Raw genomic sequence first — 14629 nt, 5'->3', positions numbered from 1 at the left:
CTGCTTGGAATGCTTTTTCCAAAGCAGTGATGCCATAGTTTAGACAGGGAGTAAAGATGAGCACAAAACAATATCTCATTTAATACTGGCATGAAAAAATCCTGCTTAAACCTGCTATCTTTGAAAGGCAGAGTTAAGAGATTTGAGGGTTTCATGAGAATCCTGCCCAACACCGTTAGCAAAGATTCATCCCAAAGCACTCACCTCTGGTCTTAAAACAGCCTTCCTACAGGCCTGACATATAGGACCATGCCGGGAAAAATTGAGGGGAAGTCGACGGGTTCGATTCTGGCAAGTTGGCTCCTCACATACTAACCAACCCTGCAGAAAAGGAAAAAGTAGAGGAGGAAAAAGACATTTTTACTATAAATTATTCTTCTTTTTTTTTTAATCCATCCAAACAATGAATCATACTAAAGGAAGAAAACGTCTTCTGTGAAGCCGATACTGTAATATGCATTGCAAAGATCTAAAATTAGGAACAAAGAAACAAAGAGCTTTGTTTAAGGTAACATAATCACTGGTTGAGAACAGAATTGGAATTTTCATGGTTCAAAACCCACATTCTACACATACAGTCATCTCCATTTTGAAATATACCAGAATCTTTGCTCTTCTCCAATTCACACAGCACTAACGTATAACAAAATACTCTGGACAACTGTATAGACCAAAACCTAAGAAGCTCCAGAGATCCACAACAAATTAATTTTAATTAAGGTGCAATTTCCTTGCTTTAGAGGGAAATGGTTTTACAAAACCATTTTATTTTTCAGGTTTCCTGTTGACAGGCCCAAACACTTTTTTTTTTCCTCCCTAGGAAGATACTGGGACTTTAACAAAATTAGACTCATTTAGGTTTTTTTTTGTTGTTGTTAAGTTAAAATGAAATAAAATCTCAAACAGCTTGTTCTATATGAGCTCACACAGGCAATGCAAAACGTATCTCTCAGGGTACCCTGAATGTTTCTGGGATCAGGAGGATGTAAAGCCATCTTTCGTACCAAGTCCAACCACAGGTTACACTAATGTAATAGCCTATCTCTAGATATGACCAGTAGCAGATACTTAAGGAATAGAAAAAAGCATACACTAATATTTTTTCAGAAGATTCTTCCAGGTTTGACAGGTGGATGACTCAAGCATCTTCTGCATCAAAGTGGTTTTATATATTCAGTAGCCCTTCACTCCAAAGAATTTCCCCAACTGCTTTCTGAACCAATGTGAACTTCTAGCATCTATAACATCCTGCAAAACAACTAACATTTTTTTAATGCCTTCTAGTCCTTGTCTTGGAAGACACTAGGAATAATCACTCTGCATTCGCCTTTTTCATGCCACTCATGATTTCATAGATCTCTATCATGTCATCTGCACTCCTACAGCCCTAATTTATTTGGCTGCTCCTCACAGGGAAATCGCATCTTTGTTGCCCCCCTCTGAATATTGTCCAGTTCATTTTTAAAAGGATGAGGAGGAGAAAAATGAGTGAAAAGGAGAGGGAGATGAAACTTGTGTGGCACACTGTATTCAAGATGCTGGAGGAACATGAATTTATATAAAAATATAAAGATATTTTCTTAAGTTCACTTACCTGAAGCACTACTGAACATTTGAGCAATAAGAAGATATTTTTATAAAGGTATTTATTATAAACTTATTCTTACATGGTAATATTCAATACACATATTGTATGGAAATGTAGGATTTTTTTTTTTTTAGCATCTTCATCACTTAAAATTAGTGAACGAAGATTTCCATTGCTACCCGACTTGCCAACCTGGTTTCACAAGGCCTTTCTGCCACTCTTCTCAAACCATCCCTGCTTATGCTCCTGCTGAGTCGCTCTGCAGTGTCAACCCACACTGATTTGAGGGTATCACACACCTCGCTGCTGCTTTCTGCTCTGTGAGCAGTGACCATCTATTTCCACCTCCATTTCCAGTCTCTTGGTGTTGTTGATCCCGCAAGGAAACCGCATCTAAACGCAGTAGGGTTGCAGGCACTTGGACAAAAGTATTAGGAAAAGGGAGGACAACTCAAAAAGTTCCTTGCTTCCCTTCTCATTGACTCCTTTAGAAGCCGTCTCAACAACTTCTACCTCATCTCCGTGACGTCAACTGGAATTTCCAATCACTGTTGTGTTTCGAACCCTTTCAGTTTGCACAGCCTCACTCGGGTGCTACAGGCCCCACGGGTGCTTTGACTGGGCAGTCACCAGCACAACCTACAACCCACTCTCATCCTTGCTTTTAGTTCGCAGACATCTTGACTTTCTGACAAAGCCCATTCATACACAACTTGAATTTGCTCTTCTCACCAGTATGGTTCAAACTGCATCTTTCCTTTGTACTTCAGTAACTCACTGCCCTGATTTGGTATGATTATGTCAGCAAAGCTACATATTTTAGTTACCTTATTTCTAATGTTTTGCAACTTGTTCAGAGGTACATGCAGATTTCAGGTGACGTTTTCCAAAGTCTTGTTAAAATGGAACTTCACTTAAACTATCATTAAAATCTGTGGGTTTTTTTATTATTATTTTCACCCATTTCTTTCCCATCGTTTATTGGAGTACACAGGCTTGAAGGCTTCTCATGGATTCTTCATTACAGAAACAGATAAGAGAAAACCTGAACACTGTGTCTTTTCACACCTGCCAGCCTACTATTTTCTCCAATTTAAAAATATATTATCCTACGATGTTTTTAAAAGTACTAGCAATCTGATTCAAGGTGGAGTTTTTTGTTTGTTTTAAGAAAAAAACCTTAAATCCTTTCTGAATAGCTTCCTTTATTTCAAAAACCTTTCCAGATTCTAGAACCTGTCTGATTTCACCATTTCTGCAGCCACATAATATCTGCAATACTATCCCCTTACTGCCATACCCAAGAAAACTCTTCCAGTTTCTCATGCACATTTGCAGGCAGACAAAAAAAGAAGAAAAAAAAAAAGCATAAAAATTTCCAAGGTATGCATTAAGATAAACAGCTAGTCTTCACTTCATCAGGCTTTTAGTATCTAAGCTAGTCACCCTATCATTTCTTTAGAGTAAATGGAGGAAGAAAAAAGCATCTCCAAAAAACAACTCACTTAACAGATTCCAGAATGAGACAAATCATGGTCTGAGGCTCCTTTAACAAAATAAGGAGACATTTAATATCTGAGCAAAGGTTGAGAAATAGTTGTCCCCGTTTGCCATGTTTAAGTGTTCTTGTTCTGCATACTAACAACTTAAATCACCATATATGTAGTTCTGCAAGGTGAGAAAATTCCCGAATACATAAATCTTCCACGGAGGTAATTTTGGTCTGCTGCAACCAGCAGTCCTAGTACCGTTCTCCTTGTCACAAATTATTTATCACAAATATTTTTGTTATTTTGCATTAGAAAGATGCAGGTTGCTGTACCAAGATTGTGCTACTTCATAAGCAGATGCTTTATCATTAAAAGTCCTAATTTTGGACGTGACCCAAGGTCTTCTAAAATCGGTGGATTCAAAGGAGCCTCAAGTCAAAAAGCTGGTCTCTAGCTTTGATTTTGCATATGCACTGAAGATTTTTTTAAGTTTTTTTTTTTTTTACATTGTCTTGCATTTTTCAAATAATTCACCAAATTTATTAAACTTTTTATTACATAAAAAGTTACTGAGGAAAAGAATTTGAGTTCTTCAGACACCAAGTACTTCCACGATACCAGAATATCTTGGTACATATAAGAACCGCTGTGAGGGAAAACACCAAAACATTTTTGGAGAGATAATGAAATGTCACGTGTCAGCCATTAGCTTCATTCTTAGAGACCAAGATATGCCTACATGGAAAGCTGTTTATGCCGTGTTTGCTTATTATGTGGTACCTCTATCTTCCTATGAAACATCTGGCCACAGGACTTTAAATTACACAGCAGACGGGGGGAGGAGGGAGAACCGGACCCACGCAGCCCATTACAGAAACCCTTCTGCTTGAGGGCTGCAACGATGAAGACGCTTTGTGCACAAAAGAGAACATTTGCGACCCAAAACATATGAAATGACTACATTTGAACTTGGAGGTAATTTATTACACCACAAAGCGTGAAACCTGCCAGACAGCAAGGTATTTGGTTAGGGAATGCAAGTGCAACTGGAAAAGCAAAGCGTGGAATGGGAGCAGCACCACGGCTTCAGCTGAGCAGAACACTCAAAAGTAGACAACCACGCTAATAACGCTCGATAAAAGTAACTATGTTTGGTTTCTGCCACCTGTTGGCATTTTTTGGCTAATGATTAAGAATCGAAGCACTACGGCACTTGCAAGGTACTGCTCTATTTTGTTACACGCAGTGCGTAAAGGCAAACCACCGTGGAACAAGCACATTGGCAGCAAGTTTCTTTATGCAGTCGTTTCAGTCCTATTTAGTCACTGTTGAAGAAAGAGATGGGAACTTTGCTGGTCACAAAGTACAGGAGATGAAAAAAAGAATGAAAGAATCTGCCTAGAATAAAAGTAATGGCTTATTTTACGATTAAAAATAGGCATTCTGATCACACAGCTCACTATTATTGTTTCTGTTTTTTAACAGTTGAAGGACAAATTATCAAAACACAAAACTTCATGAAGAAGTTTATTTCTAGATAAATTATATTTAAAAATGGACTTCTTACCTGTGAAGTCACTTATATTAAAAAACAAACAAGCAACAGTGTCTGTGACATAGAAACCAACTACATGTCCCTTCAATTCATACAGAAAATATAATTTGCCTAGACTTCCTACCAGTTATAATTAACATTAAAGCGGTCCTTTCTTCTTTGTCACCTCTCTATTCAGGGCTTATTTGCGTTTGTTTGTACTTACTATCTGTTAATTTCTCTTAACAAACGACAACAATAACTGTTGCTATTATGCATGGAAATCAAACATGTAGATAACTGTGTGAAGGGAGCTATTTTGGGAAAAAAAAGGCACTATCAGAAACATGTAGCTCTTTGTGCCTCTTTGTAGGAGAAAGGGAGACTGCGACACCATATGGTCATCGACAAGACTCGTTTATTGAACACTCAGTGTGCACTTTTATACATAGCTTAATTAGGTTCATGCATATTGCAAAGCTTGAGCTCAGGATAGGTTAGCTCTTATTTGCGTCAACGAAATTCTATGCAAGATTTCCCCGTACACGCGAGCGCTTCTTTACAATGATTGGTCAAGACCCCGCGTCCATGCGTCTAACTATACAGTGTGATAGGCTAACTAACAGAGGCTAACTAACAGTGCCCACGTGTCCTCACATTTAACGACCGTCCCCCTCTACTTGTTTGTCTCAACTCTTTGCCTCCTTATCTGACTCTCCGCAAGATCTCCTTATCTCTTAGTCAGCAGTCCTTCCACCCTTTCAGCTAGGCCTGGCGCCCTTCTGCCCTTACATCTAGGTCTGGCGCCCTTCTGCCCTTATCTGGCTTGCTCACAGCATGACCACTGGCCTTCAGGAATCCCACAATTCCCCCTTCTTGTTTTTGAGCAAGCCAGAATTCTTGATGGTTCACCCAAAATATGTCTTTGATCGCCTTGTCTACCGTCTGTCTCAGACACTTAATCAGGCAGGGAACGACCACCAAAATGCACAAGATTAGTGGAATCATCAAACCCGTTTTGCTCAGTGATTGTAGCCAGCCAAACCTTCTTTACAGCATTCTCAATCATATTTGATACACATTTCAATAAGCAAGGCACAACTAGTAGAATGCAACATAGGATCAACAACACCATCCCAACACTTAATACCTAACACCGGTGCATCGAGTTGATCTGCTGTTCCACAAAGCCAACAACTCTTGATTTGGTTATAATTAACAATCTGCCTAAAAAGCATAACATATCCATTAGCGCTAAAAGCAGCATTAACCCCTATAATAGCGTTAAAAGCAATACTACCTCCTAAAAGCTACAACATACAGCTAATAACAACGGTAACACTTCTTCCTCCCATGTTTTCCTTCTGCAGGCTCACACTTTCCACAGCTAGGGTACTGGTTGCTTGCCTGCTACATCTGATCTAGGCGCGTTTGCTTCCAGCCAAGGTCTCACCCATTTCGCTGGCACCCATCTGGTTCCAATATCTATAAATCAAAAAATTTAAAAAATTCCCAATTCTCCCCCCTTTTTTTTTGTTTTTGTTTTTGTTTTGTTTTGTAGCCAGTATTTCAGCTTTTGGTTCTTCATTCTTACTTCCTGTGCAGAAGTATTTCCCTAGTCTCTTTCCAAGGACACAAGTCAGAGTACAGCTCCCATTCCTCCACTGGTGGGGGGGACGCCATAGTCTGAGTTATTCCTGTCTTTCCCGCTTTCAAATTCTGCACTTTCTTGTTGTGCTTATTCAGCCCTCTCTACTGATACACATTACACAACATCTAAAGACCACACACACAAACAGCACAAACATAGTTTCTGTCGAGTGGCACGACCTCACGTAGCCGTGCACTTCAGTAGTGAGTTCCACTGTCTCAATTGCCAAAGCCGATCCTTGTCGCCAATTAGGTGCGAATGGGCTTGGGATTTGGCAATAATCACCCAAAACAATGTGGCTACTGCGAGCCTCTATTCAGGTGAAAGCACCTTTAATAAGCAAAGTATGAATAATTACTCTTGAGGTAATACTTGTCGGCAGGATACTGAGACTGAACATCTTCTCGAGTTGGCAGATTAGAGGGTTGCTGACAGGCTCCTAACTCGGCGGGCGTCCCCGCGGAGACAACGTGGATCTCAGTATTAGGAGTCTCACCCCCCCTCTCTCTGCACTGTCTGTTTAAGCCCGGTGCATCCTGCCACGTAGGGCCAGTACGTGCCAGCAGGCAGTCCGGGGGGCGGACAAACTCCGCCTTCAGTCACATAACCTTCCCTCCTGGGTGCACAAGTGCGCATATCAGAAAGCGGTCCCAGCCGTCAGTCTGAGGCTCCTGCCTTCCTCATCTTCCTCCCTCTCAGGTGTTTGACCTTCAAACTAGTTTAGAGGATGTTTGCAGTTCCCGGGCAGGCAAACATCTTCTTTCTCAAGATCCCATTATGACTCTACAGATCATACAAATTTCCTCCTTTCAACCAAACCTCGTGTCAGCATCATTATACAAAGGACACAACACATAATACAGACGAACATAGCAAACAGAAATAATAGCCCTAATAACGGTTTCTGTCCTCACTTAAAGCATTACAATTCTTCAACCTCCACTTTAAAAGACAGATCAAATTCCCCTGCACCTCCCCCCTGGCTGTTGTCAAGCCCTCAGCAACGTCAGTCTCCTTGATCTCATTCGCCTTCTCTTCCCCGGCCCCCTTCTCTAATTTTTCAAGGCGATTCAACAAGTCCTGGACCCAGCCGGGCTGTTCCTCAGGCTCGACAGGGGGTCCGGAAGTGGGGGCGCAGATGGTGCAGGTGCTACAGGTGCAGGTCGGGGGGTTTTGGCGATGGATCTCCAAACACCAGCGGTTGTCGGTGGCGTGGCGGTCCCGGTCCTGAAGTGCTTGCAAAGGCTGCCGTGACTCCGGCGGCCACTTTGCTTTTTGCTTTCACATCGGATTTGAATACTAGGTGGGGCTCGGCTTTGAACCCATTCTCTCTGCACCAGATCAAAAGCTTGCAGAGGGCCTGTTCATCAGTAGCTTGCTCCAGGGATTGCACGAGCCTATTCACCAAATTTCCGTAGGACTTCCACAATCCCGGTAATTCTTTCTTTAAGTCAATTCCCTGTACGTTACATTGTTGTAAGGTACGGGTAAATAATTCATACGCCACTTGCCTATCCATTCCTGACGTCAGCGCGCTGTTGCAGCTCTCCAGGCTCCGGTGGCGCGTATGGCCCGAAACCATCTATATGATCTTCGGGGGTGCCGTCCTTCCAGCGTTTGCTTGGCGGATTTGCACCGTCCTGGCTGCAGAGGACCCAACTCCTACTTTCTCCACCGTGGTGCGTCCTTCTCCCGATTTCTTTTCTGTCCGAGAGAGGATTGCCCTTCGTTGCATCACGTCGGGGTCACCATTTGTAGGAGAAAGGGAGACTGCGACACCATATGGTCATCGACAAGACTCGTTTATTGAACACTCAGTGTGCACTTTTATACATAGCTTAATTAGGTTCATGCATATTGCAAAGCTTGAGCTCAGGATAGGTTAGCTCTTATTTGCGTCAACGAAATTCTATGCAAGATTTCCCCGTACACGCGAGCGCTTCTTTACAATGATTGGTCAAGACCCCGCGTCCATGCGTCTAACTATACAGTGTGATAGGCTAACTAACAGAGGCTAACTAACAGTGCCCACGTGTCCTCACATTTAACGACCGTCCCCCTCTACTTGTTTGTCTCAACTCTTTGCCTCCTTATCTGACTCTCCGCAAGATCTCCTTATCTCTTAGTCAGCAGTCCTTCCACCCTTTCAGCTAGGCCTGGCGCCCTTCTGCCCTTACATCTAGGTCTGGCGCCCTTCTGCCCTTATCTGGCTTGCTCACAGCATGACCACTGGCCTTCAGGAATCCCACACCTCTTGTTTTCCTTTGATAATTAAGCTATGGTCTTGATTTGTTTTAAATAAAAAACTTTTCCGTGGACATGCATGCTGCAATCAAACTCAACATACACACTGTGCTCAGATTCAGTTTGTTCAAGGGCAGTGTTGTTAACCCTTGTTTGATCCATGCTATTGTCTTCACTGGCCAAACAAAAGCAAGCCTTCATTTTCCCAGCAGCTATCACCGAGTCTTTTAAATTAATTTGCAACAGATCAAACAAAATCATAATGGGACATCTTCCATTTTGTTATAATTGCTGTCTGCAATATTGTGGAAAATGAAATTAAAGTTGACTTAAAAAAAAAAAAGAAAAAAAAAAGCAGCTAGCATTTCTTAGCATTCTGTCTATAAATGCTTAGTTCAGTTCAAACTATTAAAAAAAATCTAAGCAAAGAAAATCTACGTAAATGCCTAATGTAAACGAAAATCCCTGAGGTGTATTATGTCCACAAACTTCAACTAATGGGGAGAAATTTGCCAGTCGAGTAATTTTCTTTCTTTCTAAATCTGTTCCTGAGAATTTAGCCTCTCTCATCCTAGTGATCAACAAGCATTACAAATATTACCCCAAAATAGAGACAAGAGGCAGCCTTTAAAATAGAAGTAGCAGGAGTCAACAGCATTTGTGGAGCTTTATCTTAATAGTTTTAACAAACTGAATTTCACAATGGCATTTGGTTGCTTGTCACAGCAGAGGACTGGAGGCAGTTCTCAAAGTCGCTTTAGTTCCGTATCGATGTATCTGCCTTTGGACAGCCTGGACACTGAGGGACTATGATGCTTTAAGTTCACAAGCAACGCAAAAATGCACTTGTACAAAAGGAGAAAGCTATGAGCACTTGCAATTATTTAGAGGACACTGTGACTCACTCTGGAGAATATTCAAAATGTAATTAGCATTTGCTTTTCAACAGCCTCTCTCTCCCTAAGAAGAAAATCTTAATTTGGATTTTAAAAATGGGATCTTAGTGGATGATGTCCCATCTCTAGATAACTGGAATATCGGACTTCAAGATTACCAAGAATCCAAAGCCCAATGGTTACCTCAGCCACCAGAAAAGATAGAATTATAACTTTATCCTATCAAAGCATCCTAGAAAGAGAGATATGGGAGCGCTACTTGGACATGCTTTCCTAGTTAGCAATTAGGAGCGTTCTGTTCTTGTTACTGATTGTCAAACAAGCTTCTGGAACCCTGAATATGAGACAACACTGTAAACTTCCCAATTCTGACATCAGCTCTCCTTTGGCAAGGACCATGCTTACAAATGCATTTCCACTAATCCCAAGAGCGGAAGACTCAGCCCCCTTTTCCTGTTGCAGTCTAATTTTACAGACAGTGTTGCCTGAACGGACCAGGACCAATCTGGTGGGGATGGCTCTACATGCTTTGGAAGAAGCAGCCACTCTAAGACAAGCTGCTCCTGTAAAGTCAGGGGAGTTTTTTTACTGCTGTGTATCAGAAACTTATGTCCTTGAAGCAGTTGCAGCACCCAAGCACCTTCTTTTTTTAGGTCAGATCCCAAAAAGAAGAATGACTGGGACAAATGCATTTGCACCATGTTGATGAGACATCCCATCAGCAATGAAAATCTGAATTACAGTGTGAGGAACTGGTGTCGTGACCAGAACTTCAGCACCTAATGGAGACTTGAGTGACACCTGCTCCTATCCAAAGAAAGGCCTCAGGGCAGGAATGCTATCTCAAATAGTGAGACGAGACTTCACATGGGAAACTCACTTGCTGAGCTGAAGTCAGCATAACTTAGATTCCTTAGACAACATCCCAGTTTTATCATGGGAAACATTCCTGGTAAAAACCTCAGAAGACCTCCCTCCTACAGAAACCAATTCTACTGCTGCTAAACACAAGAAAAGCACGAACTTGTTCAATTTTTGAAAGGGTTTCTCAAGATGACTCAGTGCGAAAAGGCTAAGACAGGCACCTCTTCATTACTGCCATTGAGTTTCTGTAGCATCTGTGCTAGCTACAGTTGTGATGTTTGAGTATCGAATCAGCAGAAAATATCTGCAGAAAGCATCACGGTTTTCCCTCTTGATGTAACTGGCATTTTCTGGCTGGTACTTCCAAAGATGAATTAACATGGTGATTCGTTTGGAACTTAGATTCTAACACCTTGGAGACTCAATTATCAAATTTATAAAACCATACTAGCTCCAAAATACAAAAGGACACATTACAACATCTAAAACCCACCTCTACCCCGTGTGACTGAGGCCTGGACATCGGAAAGAAAAGAGATGGGAAAGAAAATACATCAACTTTAGCAAGCAAACTAATCATCAAGGTGAAACGTAGAGATAAACTTGTAGTAGAGAAATTCGGGGAAGCCTAAAATAATATTCTATCTCAAAAGAGTATCACACATACAGAGAATCAGATAGGAGGCTTCTTTTTTACCTTGTCCACAACAAAATGACTTTTATCAGCAATGAAGCCTTCATCAATACACATAATAGCCAACTGCTTCTCTGAGGAAAGAGACTTTTCTGCTCCATAGGATCAGCTTGAATCACCAGAGCTTACAACAGGAAACAGAAAGTGGACCTGCAGCAGCAGAAATTAAAATCTTCCCTGTTTTGACATGTAGGAACTTTCCTCTCTCCTGTCAGTGATCATCTCCTTGACCACCTCTGAGCGTGCCTTAAGGCGGGCATGCTCTAGTGACAAGAATCATACAAATAAACCCTAAAATCCACAGCGACAGAGTTAGAACCAATCAATGACCCAGATTTCCAGATCAACAAGTTTTTTGTGATTTTCCAAGCCAAGAGAGGAGATTTGATATTTGTCGAGCACTGAAATAAAAATAAATAAATAAATGCAACAACTGTGGGGTCATGCGAAAGATCCCATTTGCTAAAGATATTGGCAGAGACAGGTGCCAGTTCTGTTCTGCAAAAGAACCAGAATTCCTACTCCTTTATTATTGGTATACTAGTCATGCCAGTCTTCTACTTTGTTAAAATTTTAACAGGAAATTACACAAAAAGTTATCTCCGTTACTTAAATAGGTAAAGACTTCTTTACTATAAAGAGATCAAATCATATAATATCAGAAGTCCCTATTGTCAGACTCAGGAGACCCCATCCTAAAGAAAGATATGCCTGAACTTGACTTTAGAATTTCAAGATGTAAAAGAATTTCTAAATGAAGAGTGCAGGCAGGTTTTACTGAATGCTATATATGCCTAGAGCTTTTATTTAAGTCAAAATCTCTTGAAACTGACCTTCCCTATAAAGTCATACCGAAATCTAATCAAGGCCATCTTTGAGATGTCTTTAGACTTTATACTGCTGTCCTCACTCCAACATTTCAACACGTTCAAATAACAAATTCCTTCGATATTTTCATTGACTCAACAAGATTATTTCATAAAAGCAGATGCATCAGCAATGGGTTATTGATGCTGGCTGACTACAGTTTCTACCTTTTAAGTTTAATTGGGACCATGTTAAACATGCTGCCAATCTAGCAGAAAGAAAAACTATTGCAGCATATTCCTAGGATGCACATCAGATTTGCATGACCTCCTCTAGAAATTTATTCTGTAGCTTAACCCCTTACTTGGGGCTTTCTGGTATTTTGTTATATATTGCAGATACCTTTATATTCCAAAAAGTTGTAGTACCTTGGTGGCTGAAATTTGTTCCTGAAATTTAAACTTAAAACTAACAAGGAGGTGATTAAAAGATCCAATCACAGATCCAGGGTATTATATGGCTATCCAGTTCACAAAGATCAGAAACTATTTCATTTATCAGCTTGTTCCTGTCCATTGACTTCCCATTCAGCTTTCTTATAAAATAAATATTGCAGCTAGTTCCTCATCCAGAAAAAATGGGTTACATTTCCCAGTACGATATTTTTAGAGTCTGATGCTACCTGATCATCCAATTTAGACGAAAAGTAAACAGGGACCACGACATTTCACACTCCATTTCATGCTGCCTCACTTCAATGGAAGCTGAAGATATGATTTCAATTTCTTTTCGATGCACTTCCTCATTTTCAGAGCTTCTTCAGTTTTGGCCTATATAACTGAACTGAATTCAGCTGAGAGAATGGAGTAGATTAGAAAAATAATAGTAAAAAAAAACTCTTATAAGGAAAGGAAGTCCTTTCTTGGATGGTTCAATTCTGCTCCTCTTGAATTCCCTATTTGCCTGAGAAAGCATTACTAATGGAGAGAAGTGATCTTTCAGGAAAAATACTGCTCTGCCTCTGAAATGAAAGAACGGTAAGAAGATGTGAACTGCTTTTGAAAGCCATGCTACTACACAGCAGCACAGACCGTGGACAGTTGGTTACACGTTCAGTATCATCATCACAGGAATCACATTAAAGGATGTTACGATACTGAAGTACGTTAGCCAATAACTTCCTCGTGGAAGGCAAATGAACGCTTTATCACACAGTGTTGCGGTACCACTGATTAAAAAAAAAAAAAGAAAGAAAAGGATACCCTCTCCAGCATCTATTGAAACCTCCCGTTCTCAGAGACAGCCCACACGGATCCACAGACAGTTGTGAAGGTCTGGAGCAACAAGACAACTGTAAGTGAAGATAACATAGCTTAGCTAACTTGCTTCCATGTAGAAGTTATGACAGAAAAAATAAAATAAAATACAGCAACTGTTTCTTGAGTGAGTCTCCCAGCAAGACGTGAAGTGTCCTTCTATCTTGAAAAAGCTGCTGATCAGGAGAACAACAAGAGAGCACTGATGAAGGTTCCTAGCAGCCACTAGGAAAACTAAAGCTTGGTCTTTCACATCAAACTGCTCTCACTCAAAACACCCAAAAGCAAGACCCACATATCTAGTCCTCTTGAACATTTTGGAAATTTGACATTAACTAAATATGATTTAGCCTCATCATCAAAAAAAAAAAAAAAAAAAAAACAACAAACTGTCTCATATGCACTTATTTTAGGAATTTACAACTCACATATAGTAAATACCCTTGAATAAATCAGATACTTCGAGGTTCTACCGGTAACATACTGATCCTGTAAACCACAAACTATCACATGCCTATTTTTAGGCTACTAAAAATGGAACTTCACAGAATTTCAAAAAAGGTACTTTCTGATTTAGGATACTAAAATATATTGGAACTTAAATTGCTTTCTAATCCAAAACTGGAGGAAAAAAGAAAAGTCATCAAGACAGAAAAAACTCAGAATTCTAATCTGTAGAAAATACTACTCTCAACAATATCTAGCATAACAGTTTGACCATTAAAATCTCGGGGGAAAACAAATCAGAGCAGGAGAAGATGGAAGAAGTAGAAATGCAAGAACCCAAATGCTGAAGCTAAAGTACAAAATTCTTTAAACAAAATTACCAAGACAGAAGCAAAAAATATCATGTAGGTCAGAGTTTTACATGTTATTTAAAATTGATTTTTTTAAAAAGATACCTTTAAATGTACAGTCATATGTCATTTCATACACGTTATTTGAAGCTTATCGATCTCATTTGTGCAAAGACTAGGCTCTGTCATCAACCTGCTGAAAGGATAATAGAGCACTCCAAATCCTTACAATAGGTTAAATGCAAACAGTGGTCCTCATTTAAACACATGTAATAGCACCACAAGTGGACAAAATCCAACCTTAACAATTGCACATTTTACAATAAATTAGCAAGTGTTCTGCTTTACTTCACATCAAAAGCAGTATCTTGCTCTTGTTATCTTCTTTTACAATAATGCTCCAAGTACCGAAATATGCGCCCAAAACTGCTAAGAAGTAGAGCACAAGTGTTCATGGACTAACACGCTGCTCACAAAGACAGCCAACAATTACCACCTACTTTATTTTACTTTGGCAGGACAATACCAAAGCAGCTAAATTGGATTTCATGCAAGCAATGGGGAGAAGACATACTTAAAATGACTACTTAAGGAAAATTACACTGAGAAAGAGATCAGTGAAAGACGTCTTAGGTATTTCTGTATGGACAACTGAAGCCTCTAGAAGGATATTCAAGTCTATTCTGTAAAATATTCTCCCTATTCACACAACTCAAAGCGAGCCACACTCTTAGGCTATAGCAGGTCA

The 14629-nt window shown here is 40.2% G+C and overlaps 1 protein-coding gene across 1 annotated transcript in view; it reads right to left on the bottom strand.

Annotated features, from left to right (window-relative positions):
* The window catches only part of POLA1 (DNA polymerase alpha 1, catalytic subunit), a 193280-nt gene that overhangs the window by 61695 nt on the left and 116956 nt on the right, over positions 1-14629 (bottom strand). The window contains exon 34 of the mRNA XM_088532762.1: positions 205-321. Coding sequence (XP_088388888.1) covers positions 205-321 — 117 coding nt within the window. The remainder of the gene's footprint in view (positions 1-204; positions 322-14629) is intronic.

This window comes from Tinamus guttatus, unplaced genomic scaffold (assembly GCF_059628265.1).
Source record: "Tinamus guttatus ecotype Peru unplaced genomic scaffold, ASM5962826v1 Tinamus_guttatus_pri_ptg000470l, whole genome shotgun sequence".
NCBI classification, from domain to species: Eukaryota; Metazoa; Chordata; class Aves; order Tinamiformes; family Tinamidae; genus Tinamus; species Tinamus guttatus.
This window is presented reverse-complemented; position numbering and strand designations above follow the sequence as displayed.